At 39.4% G+C, this 21179-nt stretch overlaps 1 protein-coding gene across 3 annotated transcripts in view; it reads left to right on the forward strand.

Moving 5' to 3' along the window:
• LOC122796246 (nebulette-like) overlaps positions 1–21179 on the forward strand; it is a 1283698-nt gene that overhangs the window by 889016 nt on the left and 373503 nt on the right. For all 3 annotated transcript variants that reach the window (XM_044064567.1, XM_044064568.1, XM_044064569.1), the window contains one exon: positions 12792–12884. In XM_044064567.1, the coding sequence (XP_043920502.1) occupies positions 12792–12884 (93 nt within the window). The remainder of the gene's footprint in view (positions 1–12791; positions 12885–21179) is intronic.

Raw genomic sequence — 21179 nt, forward strand, 5'->3', positions numbered from 1 at the left:
AGATAATACAACCATTTATTAACCACAACATCAGTTTAACAATAAAATATGATGCATTCCATAAGCTCAAATATTATAAATTACAACAAACATATACTGAAGGCAGTGTTACCTGCTCTCCTTCATCCAGTTATTACCAAAGCAGCATTAATCAATACGCTCACTTATGCCCAGCTTCTGTTAGAAGAAGCAGTGTGAACCCACTCACTTCTATGCCAAACCACATCATATCAACCCAAACCAACAAAAACAAGAAGGGTGAACAGAAGAGGCACTCATCCAAACTCTCTTCTCTGCCAACGAACCTGCTAGCAGGCTGTCCAACTAATAAAAAAAAAAAACTATAACGATCTCATCAAAGTTTGCAAAAGCTATGCCATATACACATTAAATAACTCCAGACCCAAATCACTTACATGCACCCCATCTTCCCAAAATCAAATTGGATCCCTATCATCAAAATCCCTATGATCAATAACATACACCCCTTCTTGCCCAAGAGCCCTCACAAGTTGTTGATTAATAAACACCAAGCTCACTCAACTCCCATAAACTTAACAGCATCATCTACACTAAATGCAGTACTATCTCTGACTAAACAATAATCAAAGGAAACTGACTTCTAAGACTTACCAAATCCCTCAGCATCATGGCTAACAAGTGCAGCTTTGGAATTTCTCCCAAATAGTTGCCTGCAGGGTGGAGCACCAAAATATGCCAGACTGCATGTCTTCAGCTGTGTCCATAAGTTGATGCCACTGTAACCCTCTAAGACACAGCCAGATGACCATCTACCTATATTTCTGTAAACCCAAATCAACTCCATCCAATCTAGCCTCTGCTCTTTCACCACCCAATACACAGATGAATGTCATGATATGACAATGATCCCTGCTGAAAAAGAAAAAAAAAATTATTAATTGCCAACATAATCCTCCACATCACCTGATATAAGAGAAAATTCTCCCGATGACCAATGCCCCGTCCTCTTTATCACCTCAACTGATCTCCATTCCCATGTCAGATCAGAAGCTCTCTCAATTCTAAATGAATGCATGGAAAATCTGTTAGCTTGTACACCCAAACATAGAAGGGCCTTCACCATTATGCATAGCAAGTGATCTGATTCTACTACCTTCCCACTTTGTAAACGAAAAATAAAATTCTGAGGTCTACCTCCATGCAATAACTGGTTTACCTTTAAAATGGCGATCTCAACATGATCAACCACGCTTCTGCAAACTCCAAAATGCGAACGTCCCAAATACCGAAAACCATATATGCGAACGGCTAAATCTTGCACCCTTTTGACCCATGGTAGCACTGGTGTGGAGGTGTGGTGTGGCCGGAAACATTGAAATTCGACATTAATTTGATATTTAAGATGTGTTGCAGATTCAAATTAGTGGAAAACGTGTCGACAAAGTGGTAGGTCGATCATATGTGATCGACAATATAAAGGTAAACTACAAAAACTACATCTTCCTACTTCAAATCACTGGACAAAGAAATTCCTGTACACATACTCGCAATCCAACTTGCGTACCCTTGCCCACTTGATCCATCTTATATCGCTCCAACCAAATACTACTGTAGACAAAGAAATAAACACATCCACCCCCAGCAAGGAATCCAAGAGCTCATACCCTCTAAAAGCCAACCCTACATCGACACCACCAGTGTAGCCCAAAGTGGATAATCAACTGAATTTCCAACTAATAATTCCATCCCTGACTGTAAACCCGAAAGGCCTGTTTTATTATAGGAAACCTAGCTTCAAGCCTGCACCTACGAACCCATTCCCATCCTTTCAACATCCGGCTTATCGACTATGATTTTGTTATATCATCCAGTCCCACTATCCGAGAAAACATACTAAGTGCTGCCAACTTCACCCCTATCACTGCCTGTCCTTCCAACCAAACAGTAGACAAATAATGCAACAATAATTTCAAAGACCATACTCTGTCTACTCTGGTATCCTGGCTATGAATTCGGCAAAGACAGACAATGCCCTGTAGTAAGCCTTCCTCATCAATACTGCCCACGACTGCTGAACTATCCACCTCACTACAGCTGACCAAGATACCACACGTCTGCTGGTGTTAACACTGGTTCAGCCTCTGCCTCTACAGTCAATTGCCAAAATCTGGGAAACTGAAAATGAGAAAGGCTGTCAGCTGTCACATTCTTTGCACCTGATAAATGTACACCTAAAAAAGAAAAATTAATCACCAAACTTTGTAACACAAGCTTCCTTAAAACTAACAAGAGCAAATTTGATTTGGTAATTTTTGAGTTGAGGACCTGAACTACAGCTCAGTTGTCTAAATCAAAAACCACCTTCCTATCCCATTGTCATTCCTGCCAAACCAGTGAAGCTGCCCAAACTGGCATCAACTTCAAGAATGCCACATTCCTCTTCCACTCCTTGGCTCTGTCCTCTAGCCACTAAACTGCAAAACATTCCCCATCAAAATATACACCCATTCCCTGTCCTCCCGCAGCATCAGTGAAGAAATACAGCTCACCATGCATCATCCAAGCTTTTTTCCAAAACAAAATGCCACTGATTCGAACAAGGAATGTTGCCCACAAACTCAAATCTGTCCTAAACAACTTCCCAACCCACAGCCCATGGTGCATACTCTCTCTCCCTCAGCAAAAATGCCACTGATCTACAAACAGTCCTGCCTGGACTAACTGCTCGGCAAGCAAAGTTTAAAGGACCCAAAAGTGCTATCATCTCCTTGATCTGCACATTGTGCTTAGTCAGAAATCAGCCAATCTTTTCCTTGAAATGCCCCAGAAGACAAAACAAACCTTAGCCAGCATCCGCCATCAAGCCAAGAAAAAACAAAGCGTTAGCCAGCCCTTCCAGCTTCTTACCAGCAAGAACACCACCCACTCAGTGCACAGCTGAATAAAAGTGTGCATCTTTTCCTTGGCTCTCTTATAGCCCTCTCCAACCAAAAGGAAGCCAGTTGACCACTTATTTTTTGTTGCCATATCCAGTGAAGAGCAGAGCTAAATTTCTCAAATATGGCACAAGCCATGGAGCAACCAGCCATAGCCATGGCCTTATCAAACTAAAAGTTACCATCTGCTACTATGCCCAGTAATGGCCACTCTTCCTCCCACACTGACAACAAATGAAAGGCCAACTCAGTATCGATCTTAACCTACCAAGGATCTGCAAACCCCCTAAACACTTCCATTGCATCATCCAAGGATGCATACCTGACCTGAGGAACCTGACCTGAGGATCTTCCTTACAAATAACAGAGTCACCCTATGGAAAGGATACGTGATGTATCAGACAAAATTCCCCAAGCTCCTTCTTGGGTACTAAACCCATGGGTAACACCTTAAAATTATCAAAATGAGGGAAATCAAAAGGGTCCAATAACCTACCAACCCATTACTCCTTGTCTGTCAAGTTACATAAAATATCCTCCTTACCACAAACAGAATGCAAATTCTTAAAAAAACACCCGATCTCCAACCACTACCAATTTGATTGAAAACCCTCTGAAGAAACCCATCACCAAATCCTGGGTGTCTTCCATGCTCGGATAAGCTTCCAAGCATATCTATAATACCTGAACTCTAATGGGTAAATGGGTAAGTTGCCGTATTTCTCTGACCTCAAAATGATGTTCCCCATCTTTGTCCCTGAAAGGTACCACATCTTCTAAACTCTTGATGACCTTGCATCCTAATTGACTCTACATCCTTCATTGAAAAACACTGGTTGCACCCCCTCTCCGTCGTGATGCAAACGTTGAGGAGTGGCATGATCCTGAGCAAAAATTTAACATATACATGAAAATCTGCATGCCGGGCATGCACATTAACCATAATTAAAAGCCCAACGAACAACACCATTCTCAGTCCCAGCTGTATGCAACATATGTTGACTACTCACACTATCCAATATTGTAGCCAGCCAAATATCAGGATACCTAACCTTCGACTTTAGCTATTATTCAACAGCCTTCTGTTTACGAAACTGCTTACCATACCATAACCACACATTACCAGACCACAACTTCTGTGCTTCAAGAATTGTCACAAAATAAGTCAATAATGACAAAGCCTGCAAGCGGTCCTTCAACAAACAAATCACTATATAATAAACAAAACCCATCACCGAATTCTTGCATGTCCTGGCTCTACATCTGCCAGTCCTATGCCATCTGAATACTGCCAATGCTGCCAATAAATCCTTCAGAGAAACACCTTCATTGCCCATGTCTTTTGCTGTCTTACTGGCACTCTTCCCTCTGGAAATTGCCCCCCACTTGCCTGCTTGTACTTGACTCTTGCCACACACCCAACTGGCTTTCTCCATCAATGTTTGATCCCCTGTTGCTGCCTCCCAAAAGAGCTCTTTTGCCTGGGCTATGATAGCCTCCTATTTCTCCTGTAAGCTGCCATCTATAAAGAATGGAAAGAAAAAAATAAGAAAAGAAAAGGGACTATGAGTGCAGAGAAAGAAAAATAAAAAATGGACGGGTTTTCTTTCTGTTTATGCTGCAAAAGTTAAAGTACACTTCATTTAACTTATCATCACCCAGTAAGCAAAGCAACATTGGGTGCTTAGCCTTGCTTCTGGTCCTGACTTTCATTTGTATTCTGGGAGGGAGAAAATTCTTCTGCAGCAATCCATTTTACACTGCTATTTCGCTCATAATACTAGGAGCCCAAACTACTCACACTCCACCCAGCATCTGTATGTACTCAGATATTGGCCTTTAACAGTCTTCCCTCCCCCAACGAACAATGATGTAACGAATGCCTACCTCCTGAAGGGTTTGCATGTCCTGACAATTTAAAACTGACAATCCTTAGCTGAGAGAGATGCACAACACCACCATGGCCCTATACACCGCCAACCACCACCCCCATGTTAGCGAGCCATCTTGCATGCAAACACTCATGAGCATCAGCTGTTCCTCTAACAATCAGAAGACACCACCAACGAAAACCCCAACAAAAGAAACTTGCTAAAATGAGTGGTAGCAGTCCCCAAAAACCATAAGAATGGCAGCCACACACAACATCCAAGGAAAAAACAACATGAGACACAAATCCAGAAAAGGTCAGCACAATATTTCTTGCCACAGTCCCAACAAACAGCTATTCACAAGCCTTGAATCCTCCCAGTAAAAACTCAGAAATGTCATAGTAGCAAAAAACAAAACACCTTTGCCTCTCCTTTACCAGACAAAGCCTTGCAGACATGCCCAACAAGGGAACTCCACAGCTGCATCTGATTTCAATCCACACAGCTCTGAATGCAGCAAACATGGACCTTATCCCCTGGTGAAATCACTGATCATAATCTCAAACTGTTTGGCTAGCACTACCACCCTCCTCCCGAGCACAGTCCTGCCTCACCTGCTTTCAGAAACTTCATATGCCCTCTTCCCCAGGCTCCAGCCTTATGCCCCACCATTAAAATTCCAATGAAATACCATGCCTCCTTTTCTTTCCTCTTTTTTTCTTGTGTTTTTTACCTATAAACATAAAAGTCCACCCACTCCACCATGCAAGGACCTGAACACAACCAAATTCTTCCACCAATCAAACAGTGTTCACAGAGGTTTTGTTCTAAAGCAGTTCATAAGAACATCTGAAAACATTACACAAGTATGGTGACAATGCAGTCAAAACAGTCACACAGGTAAAATCTTATGTTATTCTATTTTGTTTATCATTTTATTTAGATTTGTTAACTAGACTGATACACATGGACCATTTTCAGGACAGGCCAGAAGCAATATAAGAAACATAGTAGCTACCAGAGAATTATTAAAATACAAAATAGTGATTTAAGCTAAGGTAACATAATGCTGAAAATAGCATATAGGTTAAGAAAAAGGAGGTTATCCACCAATATCACTGAAACTGATTTAAATTTGCACAAAGAGATAGAGAGTGAGAGAGAGAGAGATACAGTGGATTTGAAATGTGAAACTTTTGTCCCAGAAATCCCACACTGCTCAATCTTGATTGCAAGTTATGAATTGTGGCAAGAGGTCTGAGGGAACATTTGACGAAATGTACCAAGAGCTAGCAATTACGTTATAAATCAGTTAAACTGATATATACAAAGATTACATCAAATGATAAATGGCTTAATAGTGCATTTATTTGTCCATGAAATAAAAGAGAATCTGTAGTTTGAGAAAATAGCCTATATATTTGTGTGTTGAGAACTTTGGTCTATGCAAACAAACAAAATACGAAACTGTAGAAACACATTAGTTCACTCATGCATTTATTTTCCATTAACTGCTTTATTTTATTAGTAGCTATGGGGAGCCACAACTCATTCTGTCAGCCAATGGGGATAAGGCAGAGAAGCGTTGCTGGGCAGTGTTCCAGTATGCCTCAAGCCATATATGCTCATACACACAAACTTGCATGCACACACACATACACATAGCTAAGGGCACTTTAGGAAGACTGCTTATTTATCTACTGGGACATCTTTGGATGTGGGAGGAAACCACAACCCCCTCCCTAAATAAATAAATAAATAAATGAATAAAATGTGGATATGGAAGAGTTATGTAAGCTATGCATATCAGTCACCATCTCTGCATTCTGAGACAACAGTGCTAACCTGCACACTGCATAGCTACACGTCAAAAATGTAGAGAAAATTAGAACTCCAACTGGTAAACAGTTTAATGAATACTGAAGTAGCTTTTTATTTTATTTATTTATTTATTTATTTATTACATTTGTTAGCTGGGAAAGTTTGACTGGGCCAGGAGCCTGTTTTCAGTGGAGGCCCAGGGAGAAAAGCTCTACAACATTACAATTTATACATTGTCAGACAGCATTGTTCACTGTCCAGCAATATTAAGACATTAATATACAACTATATTTCCAATATAAGAGAGTGAAGACAGAAATTGATCCACAGGCTAGCATTGTTGGACTTGAAAAGTGATAAATTAACCTTGTACACAGTGTCCTAAAAGATGTGTTGGCAAGGTAGCAAGCAAGAGATTAATACAAGGAATATTTGGTTGGTGTGGAATCAGGGAGAAGTTGTAGCAATAGTGCCAAAAAATACCTGGATGGGTAGGCAGTGTAGGGAGTGAGCATAGGAGGATTAGCCTGTGTAAGGCAGGAGCAAAGCCAGTGGTTAGTTAGGTAGTTTATTAGTAGTTGTTTGAACTCGTGATGGTGTGGGTTTTTAGTAATTGCAGTAGGGAGAGTATTCCATAATCTGGTAATTTTATTGGAATGGAGACAGTCGCCATGATAGTTATTAGATTTGGTGACCTTTAGTGTAAATTTATTGCAGGATCTCAGGGTCCTGGGGTTAAAATTTGGTTGGATGAGACTGGAGAGGGCAGAACAGTTAGTGGGAAGGTGGATTATTTTATGGACCATTGATAGCTGGTTGAGAGCCAGAAGGTTAGGGAGTTCAAGCCATTTAGTTGAGAGAGCACAGTAAAGTGGTGAGTCCTGTGTGGGGCATTCAAAGCAAATTTAGCAATTTTGTGATTGCAGGACTCTAGGTTATTAAGGTCTGATTTGCGAAGGTTGGTGAACATTTGGGAACTGTAAAGGAGGGGTGAAAGAAGGAGAGAACGGGCTGTGGCAAGCCTGGCGTTGTCAGACAGGTATGGTTTGGCCTTTATAAGGTGCCAAGCTTGGCGTGCACTTTTTTGAATGTTAAGGAGACATGTTTTTAAAAGGTTAGATTCTCATCAATAGTGACCCCTAGGAGTTTGGTATGAGTTGTGGGTTTGATCTCTGTGCCGATCGAGGAGTAAATTAATAAAGGGACATTACAAGGTTTGTATTTCTTGTTTTTGAAGATTATAAGTTTGGTTTTGTTTGGGATAAGTATTAATTGATCACCTGAGAGGTATTTTTCTCTGCTAAAGAAGGATGATTGCATTTTTATTTCAAGTTCTTGAGGTGTTGGAGCAGAGCATGTAAGGGTAGAATCATCTGTGTATTGGATGGTCATGGCTAGTTTAGTTGTTGTACTGAGATCATTTGTGAATAGAATGAAGAGGAGAAGGCCTAGTATTGAACCTTGGGGGATGCTTACAGAAAGGGGGAGAAGGGGGGAGAGAGAATGTTGCCATTTGGTGGCCTTCTGCCTATTTGAAAGATAACTGAGGAACCAGGACAGAGAGGGTGGGTTGATGCTGTAGGTTAGAGAGTTTATTGAGTAGAAGTTGGTGGGAAACATTGTCAAAGGCTTTAGACATGTCCAAAAAGATATAGAAGACTTCCTAGCCTTCATTTAGAAGTTGATGAATAGTGCTTGTAAAAGAGATTAGGGCAATGGAAGTACTGTGTTTGGGTCTGAAACTGTGTTGTGACTGGGATAAGAGATTATTTGGGAGAAGCTGTTTGTGTATGCATTTTTCTAGGATTTTGGCTATGGGGCATAGAATGGCAATGGGGCGGAAGTTGGAAAGTTCTTTGGTGGGACCTCCTTTGTGGAGTGGGATGATATGGGATATTTTCCAGCGAATAGGCACATAATTTTTGGAGATTGAGTGATTGATCAAGATAGAGATGAGGTAAGCAATGGTTGGAGTTGCACATTTTAAGAATTCATTTGGGAGCTAGTCAGCAGCCAGACAGCAAGATTTGAGTTTGACTAAGAGAGATTTAATGAAGCTTGTTTGAATGGGAGAAAAATTAAAGGGGTTAGGATTATCAGGAAAGACGGTAGGGAGTGTAAGATGTGTAGTATGATGGTCGCCTAGAAAGGAGGGAATGGAATTTATGAAGTGGGAGTTGATCTGGGTTGCTATGGGTTCAGCGTTGTTACTGGTTATTGGGGCTGGGGTAGGGGAGTCACCTGGAGTCAGTAGATAGTTTATGTTATCCCAGAATTTACAGCGTTTTTTTTTTTTTTTGGCATTCCTGTTGGCAGGAAAGGAAGTACTTTTGCTTGTCTGCTTTGATTTCTTTCTTTGCTAGATTTCTTAGCTGTTTATAGGTAGTTAGGCTAGATGTGTCTTTGGTGGTATGGTAGTCTGACCATGCTCTATCTCTTTGTTTAAGTAAGAGCTTGGTTTATTTGGTTAGCCAGGGCAGAGGCTTGGATTTTGTGTACACTTTTCTAATTAAGGCAAGGTTGTTGAGTATGTCAAGGAAGGTAGAGTTGAAAAATTGTACTCTTAGGTCGAGTTGGAGATATTTTGGAGGAGTCCAGTCAAATTGTTGTAGGATAAGATTAAAAATTGAGGGTGAGAAGTGTTTTTTGCAGTGAATGTATTTGTAGAAGATGTTAGATAGAGTGTGTACATGTTTTCTGTAAAGAAAAGTGGGGGCATGATCACTGAGAGAGTCAGGAAGGCAGCCTGCTATGTAATTCAGGTTGGGTTTGTTAGAATCCAGTCTAATGTAGACTGTCTGTTGGAGTGTTTGTCAAAATGTGTAGAGCAATTTTTGGTCTGGGTGAAAATGTAGAGATTGAGGAAATTTGTAGGGTTATTGGAAGTACAGGTTTGCCAATCAAGGTTGGAATTGCCAAGAATTATTGTTTCTTGATTTTTGAAGTTTCCTTTGTGTGAATTCCCTAATATGGTAAATTTGAAGGCATTTTCTGTTTAATTTATCTGAAGCATGCAATAATATTTTCAAGTATTCCATCTAAAACCCATTTTGGAGAATTTAGAAATATAATAAATGAACAAATGTGGATACCAACTGTGGCTATAAGATGCTTATAAATCTAGAATGGTTAGGAAACGGTGTGTACCAGGAGCTTAATTGGCTTGTAATGCAGTGAATTATTTTATCTTTTTTTTGACTAGGTTAATCCCACTAGGCTAGTAGACTCTTTTCAGGGGAGACCCAAAGTGGATTTTATACCACTAGAGGAAATTTGGCCAGGGCATCATGGAACTTCCCCTGTTCTTTTTGATGGGTTCCATTGGACCTTTTATATCTACCTGAGCTAAAACCAGCTCAGGCAGATGTGATCTTGGTTTAACGCCTCCTACGAAAGATGAAAGGTCTTTTGCAAATGATAATAAAAAGGCTTGCTGGATAATCAGTAGAGAGAAGAGAACTAGCTAGCATTTCTGTGGAGCATGTCATAGATGCATTCAACAGTTATGACTAGGAGCAAAACAAGTCTAGCAAGCTTAGCTGAGAGGAAAAAAATAGCCATTTTGTCCTCCTGAAAGTAAAATAAATACATATATACATACATACATACATAAAACTGAAAAAAATAAACAAGATTGGTGTTACACAAAACAGAAAGCAAAAGAAAAAATACTGTTCATAACAGCTGTAGAGTTTCAACTGTTTAATGAAAAAGTAAACACTTTTGTTTCACATGCAATACAAATGGAAGCTTCATCAGAAGTGAAGCCAATATGAAATTACTACAGTGCTTTACATTGAATTACATGAATATAAAATTCAACAAGCATTTTAAAGCTCAGTGTTGCAATTTGCTAAAATGGAAAACTATGGCAGTATCTAAATACGTCATTACTTTCAAGCATAAGACTTTTTTACAGGTTTTAATTTTAAGCTCCATTAATGTGGGGTTTTCTTTTAACTGCCATCTTATCTCTTACTGGTCAAACACAAAATCATACTATCCACCTTTGTGTGCAATTGCCATGCTATCCAAAACAAAATGCTACAACATTTCATATCTTGTGCATACCAAAGAGTTAAGGCATTATTTTATTACAAATGTCAATGGCATATATATACACAAATGTTCATAATATCTTTTTGATAATCTCTTGTTTGCCTTTTCTACATAAAATGATCTTCAAACTGAACACATAATTATATATACCACATATGCGTTATTACTATTGCAAGTGTAATGCTTATTAACAGAAAAAGTATTCCATGGATATTATTGGTCGTGCATAAAAATATTTCTACATGAAGAACGGGTGCCACATTCGTACACTCCTTTCTTTATATGTAACATTAATATTGTGAAATCATTTTTTCTAAATTAGTCTATGATTTAATAATGTATCTGTTCCTGTGTATAATGGTTGGTTCGCTACCTGCAGGCTCAGTTAAATTTTTGTTCTTTATAAAATTTCTCTACATGTCTTTTATCACATTGTGCACAGGTAAGCACTAGGCTAGCTGCCCTTGTCAGTCATTTAAGCCTAGCTAATTTCTCTCAAAGGTGAGACTCAAGCCTGTACTTTGTGTCTGTGAGGTAAACACCTTATCCACTTTTTCTTCCATGGTGTGTATGCCACTATCATACATTAGTTTCCTGTACATGGAAATGTTGGTGGTTTGGGTAAACAATGAAATAAAATTAAGTTATACTTCTCATCCCTTAAATCAACCACTTGTTTTACTTATTCGGTGGTGCAGTGGTAGCATTGTCGCCTCACAGCAAGAGGTTCTCCTGTTCAATTCTCAACTGGAGCACCTTCTGTGTGGAGTCTGCATGTCCTCCCCATGGTCGAGTGGCATTCAAAAGACATACGTGAATGGGCGTGCCTTCGTTAAAGGTTGGGCATCGGGTTGGCACCTCGGCACTGTAAAAATCTACTGCCAATCATTAGCAGACCGGAGTTCTGATGTGGCGACCTTTAACCGGGAAAAGCCAAAAGAAGAAGTAAAAAAATGTTCAAACTTAACTACTGTAGACCATCAAAGAGTTTGCCACCAGTTAATGTTTATTTGATTATACATGTATTATGTATATTTTGTGTTTGAGAATAAATATGTAACATTCTCTGCAAATGTAGTTTTCCATCTACTTAATTTTTTTCATCATTCTGTTTTATAGTATGTTATGTTTTACTGACTGTACTACTGGATCAATTTGTGATACACTATGGAAACATTGCATGTTCATACGTCTGATTATTAAGAACATCCTTTGGTTTGATTTCATAAAGTTTATTTAAAATAGGTATTAATTTCCCATTTTCTAAGAGTCTTAAAAATTTCACTATGTTGTCACTGGAAAACTTTTCAAATCTTAATTATTTGGGTGCTGCTTATGATTTGAAGCATTCCTCAATGCAAACAATATCCCAGGTCAGAGACTTACTTTTTAACATTTTTTGTAGCAAGTTTAAAGTCTCATTGTAGTCATCACTTGTATTTGGAAGATGAATAGTAGTTTCAGAGACATTTTCCATAAAAGGATTTTGTGGTTTATCAAATAGTTGTGAATTCTGCTGCTTATGCTGTTATTGTTTCTGCTGCATTACCTATAACTAGTTCATTGCATAACTAGTGCAGATCTAAAATATGTTGTTCATTTGTGTTATTAGCAATTGTTCTTGGGCTTCTAGGTTCCTCTGACACAGGATGTAAAAACAAACGTAATATTAGATTCTGGTGGTAAATCAGCCATGGCAGTTCTTCTTGATTAACCAAATCCTAACAAAAAATAAAACTGAGAAATTAAACTGCATAACTGACATCACAACTACCAGAATAAAAAAAAATGCTGTTCAAACAGTTGAAAGTTATCACACTTTAATAAAAAAAGTGCTTTCACCTCTCCTGCACAATACAAATGAAGACTTCATCAGGACTAAAACTATACAAACCACGTTATAACTAGATTTTTCAGATACTTCCCTGAAATAGTGTACAAAGCAGCACTCAAAATGCATTCTCAGTGCTGTAGAACAGTGAAATAATAATGTTGTTTAAGTCTAGAACTGCAGTTATTATGGTCTGTGCTTCAAGCAAAAATAAATTTGTATTTATTTATATGATGAAGTGTTATAATTAACAAACCATGAGTTAACAATTGTTTATTTTGCCCATTTTAGGTAAAATACAGAGATCAGATGGGAAAAGTTACTGCTGTGGATGTCACTCTTGAGACTGAGAGAGTTAAGAAGAATCAGGAAAACATCAGCTCGGCAAGTCTGCCTCACCAGGCAGTCTTTTTCTATCATTCCCTTTAAAAGTGTTATTTATGTATTTATTTAATCATTTGTTTCACTTGTGCACTGGATTAATCTACTAGACACGTATCCTTTACAGCTGAGATTCAGGGAGAAAATCTGTCAATAAACAACAATAATAAACTTGAATTCCCTACACAAAGTTTTCTTCAATATAATCACATGACAAATAAATGATTAGTTTAATATTATAGCATAGCATTTCAGCCCACAGTTATCATATACATCAGTACAGATATTTATACACTCAGAGTGTGTACATGCAGATAAGCTGTAGGAGTGAAGATTTTCTGTTATAGTATACAAATAGATGATAAGTACTCCAAATAACACCATAAAATTCATCAAGGGCGGGAGACTTAAACCTTGACACGGTTATAAATAGAACGTGCTGGAGGGACAGATTCATCACCCAGAGACTCCCTATGCTGTGGAACAAAATCCCGGTACATGTGAGGCAGAGCAGGCCTTGTTCAAGAGGAATCTTGACCAATGGATGGGAGATGGATTACTTCAGTGTCACTGCTTGACAGAGGCACAGAAAAATGATAGGCATAGTTTTTATTCAAACGCCACATAACTATGGGCTAGGCTTATAAATGCCCTTGGGCAGATAGCTTAGTATGAACCTATGAACCTATGAACCTAAGTCTTAGATACCAATATTATTTTGGAATTCTACGTTTTTGGCTAAGACAACCTGTTTTACCATCCAAGGTCACAAAAAATTCCTCTTGTTCATTCCTTTGCAAATCAATATGACATATCTAATTACATTTTTCTGATATCTCTTTGTATTATGTATTCTTACAATCAAAATATATCTTTGCAAATTAATGCAGTGGTTTCTTAACATCAAAGAAACTCAGCTATCACCTAAATACTTTAAATAGTACATGAGGTCTAGTGCACCTGACCTAGATTTACTTTCATCATCAGTTCAAAAGTGAAATCTTGCACTATATAATTATTTCACAGCAAAATTATGCTTTGTCTTTGGAGATCATATAAAAGTTCATTCTGTCCTTGAAAAAACACACATTACACAGTACAAGTTTTTTCATATGGCATATTGGTACCATGAAACAGTGAGGTGGGTCTTTCCATATAATCTTTGCAAACATAACTGTAGTTATAGGGCATCAGTGAATCATGTCTAGTGGTTCTGGCATAGGATTACAACTCTTTGGATTCATGCAAGTGACTTTTTCTGTGTTCACTAGAATTACATTGTCAATAGGGCTCATGTTTTGGTTATAGGGACGTAATAATCAAGAATTAGAATATGAAACTCTTATTTCTGATGTTCATGGTGACCAAATGAATAGTGTTATTTGTTTGAAATCAGGTCTTCAATAAAAAGTTTCTTCACTCAATTGGGTGGAGGTTGACAGATGAGTCTTTATTCATTAAGTGCTTTTATATTTCAGGGGGCATCAACAGGCTGGAGAAAGATGTGTAATAAGGTTTTTATTTCTCTGTGATGACCTTTTTTCCTGTCACTGCTCATTCAGATATTATATGTAAGATGAATATTTTTTAGTCTGTATATGACTTATTTCCAGTATATAATAGAACTAAGAAATTTGTACAAAATATAAAACAAGGTCTTATGATGGCTCATTTTGCAACATGGTAGATGTCATATAAGTTAGATCAGTGCATTTCTGAATACCAGTAGTGTACTACCTCTGAATAAGCATCTTCTGACCATGAACCCTGGCACCTCCCATCTCAGGCAGCAAACCCATTCACCTCAGTCTAGCTACACCTCAGAGTTAGACATTTAGGCCAACAACTGCACAGACAAGGACTAAAGGTGGAGGTATCTCAATCTACATCCATAACAAGGTCACCTCAAGGCTGCTCAACTAGGAGGATGAGCTTGAGCTGCTCCATGTCCAAATTACCATAGATAAAGTCCCAGACCATATCTTTTCTAGCTATAGGCTCACCTCTATGACCCAGCAAACACATCACTCATACTTATATTTACTGGTGGGACTCAGCAGTCAACCCAATAGCATGCGGATGATTTTAACTACTCCACTATAAACTGGGCATCATACATGACTCCAAGCCTGCAGGCCTAGAGATTCCTGGAATTTGTAAACACTAGCACCACAGACCAGACCATCCACATGCTAACTAGGAGAGGAGACATCATGGATCTGACATGGGCGAATGCTGCACCTCCACCAGTGTAATGTCCTCTCTGGTAAAGCCTGACCCTGAAGATGTCTCCATTGAAATAAAACAAAAACATAAATAACCCTCAGCTAACCTTATAACATTTAGGAGTTATTCTAAGACACAATTCCTATTAATAAGTGACAACCTGAGAGCATTTCAAGCCCCCCTCAGACCCTAAGAACATAGTTGCTTATGCAGAAGTGTCTGGTATCAAGGCATCTCCATGATCCTGCTCTGATGGACCTTTTGCATATCTGGCTAGGCTGAGATGAATGGGTTTGCTGCCTGAGATGCGAGGTGCCAGGGTTCATGGTTAGAAGCAAAAGCATCAGGGCTACCTAATCCAGGAACATAAATCTTGCTTCTGACATAAATAGGAGCGAAAGGTATGTGTCTCAGATAAAGCTATTCAATGAAACAAGCTTCCCATCCATGTGAAGCAGAGTTTCTTGCTGACCCTATTCAAGCATAACCTTGACCAGGGATGGGAACCCTGTAAATGTTTGATCACCCGAGCTGTAGCTTTACACATACCCCTAAAAATAACCTGTAGGGCACCAAAATTGTTGGATACATTTGATATACATGGCTAGGCTTAAAAGATCCCTGTGGTCATTAGTTTAGTATACACCTATGAATGTATGAAGCTAAGTGTGTCCTAAAATAGCTCACAATGAAGTGTGTCATTTGTGACATTGCTATGAGCACTCCTCTTAATGCAGTTATTGCATCACTTAATATACCTTCTCTTAATCTCTATAAACATAATTCCATGAGTTGTTTGAAACTCTTTTAGATGCAGTTTGTGTTTATCATACCTGGCATAAATTACCAGCATTTTATTCTTTACAAATCTCTGTAAGACACATTTTTTCACAATACATTGAGTAGATGACTTGAATAATTTAGTTATAATTTTAAAGTCTCTTTTAACCAGTATCTGATAAGCATTTATTCATCCACCCATCCAGTAACAGCCTCATCTTCCAATAAATCAATGAATGGAACTTTTCACCTTGCAAGTTGCACATGCAACCCCCAAATGTATATGTTTCTCTGAGATAAGTAACTTTAGGTGGATTTCATATTCCTTTGTTTTCAGAAGATAAACTGCTGGAGCAGGTTATTCTGCTATGCTGATAATTAGCATACTGAGAACTGACAGATTAAATTATATTTACTATTTACTTGTTTCATCTGCGGTGGTGGTACTGCGGTAGCGTTGTCGCCTCACAGTAAGACGCTGTCCAGTTCGATTCTCAGCTAGAGCGTCTTCTGCGTGGAGACATGCATGAATGGGCTAACCTTCATTGAAGGTTGTGCATCAGGGCTGGTAACTCGGCACATAAAAATCAACTACCAATCATTAGCAGACCGGAGTTCCGCTGTGGCAACCCCTAACCGGGAAAAGCCGAAAGACACAAACAAACAAAACTATTTACTTGTTTCAGTTATATGGTCATCTGTCAAACACTAAAGAACAATCTGCATTTTACCTCTGGTTTTGCAGATCCTCAATTGCTGGAAACAAAACCAGAGAGAAAGAAATTAATTTAGAAAGTAAATAGAACACTGTATCAATGGGCCCAGACAATATCCCAGGATGCCTTCTAAGTAGCATGAAACATGACCTATCAGGGCCTCTAGAATTACTGGTTAACTGTAGCCTTCAAACAGGCTGTGCGCCTTATGAATGGAGAAAGGCAACAGCCATCCCCTGCACAAAGGTGGGCCATCTACAGACCCTGGAAACTGCAGACCCCATAAGTTTCACTAGTCTTATATGTAAAGCCATGGAAAGAACTATCATGGAGATGATCAATAGAGATATAGTAAACCTCCAGACACTGGACCCAGCCCAGTTTGGTTTTTGTCAAGGGCAGATTATGCCTACCTGGTGGACTTCTTTGAGAAGGTCACCAAAGCAATAGATGAGGGCAAAATTGTTAACACTGCCTACCTTGACCTGGCCAAGGCATTTGATACAATACCCCTCTCAGGCATTGTTGACAAACTCAAGAGGTTTTGTACAAACCCATATGTCACCTGGTGGATAGCCAACTGGCTCACAGAGAAAGTCACAAGTGGAGTCCCTCAGGGATCAGTCCTTGGACCGCTCCTCTTTGGCATTTACTTTGCAGAAGTCAAGGCCAATGTCAGTGGTCTCTGGCTAACTAAATTTGCAGCTGATTGCAAATTAGGAGCTGTGATTGAATCTCACACTGACATAAATGTTCTGACACAAACAACAAGTGTCAGAGCCATGGAATAAAACTAAATGCCAAGAAATGCATAACAGTATCCTTTGGGATCCATCCCCAGTAACTGTCATATTGACAACACACCCATTAGAGTTCACCCAGTAATCAGGGACTTAGGGACACACTTAGATAGTAATCTAGCCTTTGATCATCACGTGTCTACATTGGTGAGGAAATCATTCTATGCTGTGCAACTTATAAACAAAGCTATGGCATCTAAGTCCAAGGAAGTCATTGTTCCACTGTATTCAGCATTCATCAGACCTATCATTGAGTACAATGCCCCATTTCGTATGTACCTAACCAGGCATATCCAACAAATGTAACATCTGCAGAGGTTCCTCACTAAAAGAATACAGGGTGTAAGTAAAATGTCCTATGCAGACCACCTCAGGGCGCTGACTATCCTTGAGGGAGGAAGGTTGTTCCCTAATGGGCTTCATGCCTCATGAATGGAGAATAGCAACAGTAATCCCTCTGCACAAATGTGGGCCATCTACAGACCCTGGAAACTACAGACCCATAAGTTTTACTAGTCTTATATGTAAAGCCATGGAAAGAATTATCATGGAAATGATCAACAGAGATATAGTAAACCTTCAGACACTGGACCCAACCCAGTTTGGTTTCGTCAAGGGCAGATCATGCCTACTCAACCTGGTGGACTTTTCTGAGAAGGTAACCAAAGCAATGGATGAGGGAAAAGTGGTTCACACTGCCTACCTTAACCTGGCCAAGGCATTTGACATAATACTCCAATAGGGCATTGTTGACAAACTCAAGAGGTTAGGTACAAACTCGTATGTCACCCGGTGGATAGCCAACTGGCTCACAGACAGGACCCTGGAAGTTAAAACTGGGGGGTGGCGTCCACCTCTACAAAGAGGCCAGTCATAAGTGGAGTCCCTCAGGGATCAGTCCTTGGACTGTTCCTTATTGACATTTACTTCTCTGAAATCAAAACCAATATCCTTGGACCACTCATCTTTGGCATTTACCTCGCAGAAGTCAAGGACAATGTCAGTGGTCTTTGGCAGACTACATTTGCAGATGATTGCAAATTAGGAGCTGTCATTGAATCCCACACTGGCACAAATATTCTCCAAGAGAGGCTGACACAGACAAACAACTGGTGTCATAGCCATGGACTAAAACTAAATGGCAGGAAATGCATAATAGCATCTTTTGGGAAGTCATACACCCCTGGTAACTATCATATTGACAACACACCCCTTAGGGTTGACCCAGTAATGAGGGACTTAGGGACATACATAGATAGTAATGTATTCTTTGATCATCACATGTCTACTGTGATGAGGAAATTATTATATGTTGCCCAACTTATAAACAAAGGTATGTCATCTAAGTCCAAGGAGGTCATTATTGCACTGTATTTGGCATTCATCAGACCTATCATCGAGTACAGTAGCCCCTTTGGCAGGTACCTAACCAGGCATATCCAACAACTGAAGCATCCACAGAGGTTCCTCACTAAAAGAATACAGGGCATAAGTAAAATGTCCTCTGCAGACCTCCTCAAGGCCATATCCCTGTATTCCGTCTCCTACAGGCTTTTGAGGGGAGATCTTTGCCTGGCACACAGGGCATTGTCAGTCCTCACTCTGATGGATCTCCTGCATATCCACAAATCAAACAGCACCAGAATTACCCATTCTAAAGACTTAAACCTTGCCTGTGATATAAATAGGACCTGCTGGAGATACAGGTATGTATCCCAGATACTACCCCATCCATGTAAAGCAGTCCTTCTCCTTAACCCAATTCAAGTGCAACTTGGACAATTGCATGGGGAACAGGAAATTCATCCCTGGTATGGCACCTATGTCTCTAATGGACACAGGCAACCTGTAAATGGTTCATCTCCCAGGCCCTAGCTTGTAAATGTTTCATCTCCCAACACCCTGCTTACACTTATCAGGGGTATCAGAACTTGTCAGAGATTTGGGCTGCATGGCTAAGCTTAAAAAGGCCCTTGTGGTCGTTAGCCTAGTAAACACCTATGAACCTGTATAGGGTTTACCCTACAGCTCAGGTTTGATAAGATGCAGCATAAACATGTTCCAAAAAAGCTACTGTTGCTGAAGATACTGAGTTGAACACTGTGTTAGGGAATGTATAATGCTTTGATATGCTGCTTTCTTAGTCAGAGTTTACAGTAGTAAGGTTAAAGGTTACAGTAGTAAAAATAATAAACTGACAGTTACTCTATTAAATGTTGTTGATACACTGGATATGGGCATGCCATAGCATCCTTTGCATTGTGGATCTGCTTGTTCTCATATAAATGTAATGCTGAGGGAGCTGTACTCTAAAAAGGCCAACTGATTTATTCATACTGACCATTTTTGTTGTTATTTTATTCTTGGACTTGAACAACCTCTGTAACATTTTTATAAAATGCTGGCTGAACAGACCTGGGTTACTACCAGAGACAACAAAAGTGATGAGTTGTTGGGTTCCTCATTTTATTATTAGAAGATGGAGGCTCTCATTATAGAAAATGTAATTGTGTGGATGAAACATGCATAAGAAAGTTAAAACAAGGAAGTGGAATGGAAACTATTAGGTGTTTTTTAATTAATTTGCTTTTCGTTAAAGTTGTACTGTGTCTGTAAAGGGACAGCAAAAGCATAACTAGGGTGGAGCAAAGGGGCAGCTGTTCTGTGCAAAAGCTTTTAGAAGCCATGATCAGATGAGTGTGCAGTTATGTCCTTGCATGTGTGCATATGTATACATCACACACATGTACACATAAGCAGGTACACCACACATGCACACACATTCACACACACACATGCACACACACACACACACACACACACACACACACACACACACACACACACACACACACACACACACACACACACACACACACACACACACACACGAGCACCCTGACATTGTGGATTCTTAAATGATTACTAGTACTGCTAACTAGGACATAACTGCACCCAATGCCCCCTTTGGTATGTACCTAACCAGGCATACGTGTATGTAGCTGTGTGCATGCATACATGTGTGTGTGTCTGTGTGTGTCTGTGTGTGTGTGTGTGTGTGTGTGTGTGTGTGTGTGTGTGTGTGTGTGTGTGTGGGTGTGTGTGGGTGTGTGTATGTGTGTGTGTGTGTGTGTGGTGCATGCATGTCTGTGTGCATGCATGTTTCTTAAGAAATTTAGCTAGGATGATGAATTCTTCTTTGCTGCAATTTCATGGTCCTCTGGTGTGGAGGACTTTTATTTTTGGTTCTCAACTGATGTTGGATGTCATCAATTGGGGAATTACCCAGGGTAGCAATTGCTCAAACTACATTTCTGTAGAACAACACAGGTTCCTCTAAAACAACTTGATGCTTAAGTTGATGATAGAACTCTACAGACCATTGATAGCAGTACACTGGATTTTTTTTAGCTAACAGCAATTATATACTTTGTGTTACTACAGCGTTTACTAATTGCTGCACAGTGAATGTTTGCATACTTCAATGAGAACATTACACAGACCGCTGCCTACTTACTAATCTCACACTGAAACACTCATAGTAGCACAAATATGGGCCAAAATAAAATATCTATAAAGCTGACCACCTGATAAGACTTTGAGAAAACTATAATAAAAGAGCTCTTCATGAAACCTAACATGGTTAAAAAAAGCATCTCAAAAGTGTAGTGATTCATGTAAAAGAATCTACTAGATAACTGAATACATGGAAGAAATATCAACATGACAAGGGGAAAATCGAAAAAGGAGAAAAAAAAACAGATTTATATTCAGAT

The sequence above is a fragment of the Protopterus annectens genome, chromosome 3.part0, assembly GCF_019279795.1.
Source record: "Protopterus annectens isolate FY-2018-M chromosome 3.part0, PAN1.0, whole genome shotgun sequence".
Classification (NCBI taxonomy): Eukaryota; Metazoa; Chordata; order Ceratodontiformes; family Protopteridae; genus Protopterus; species Protopterus annectens.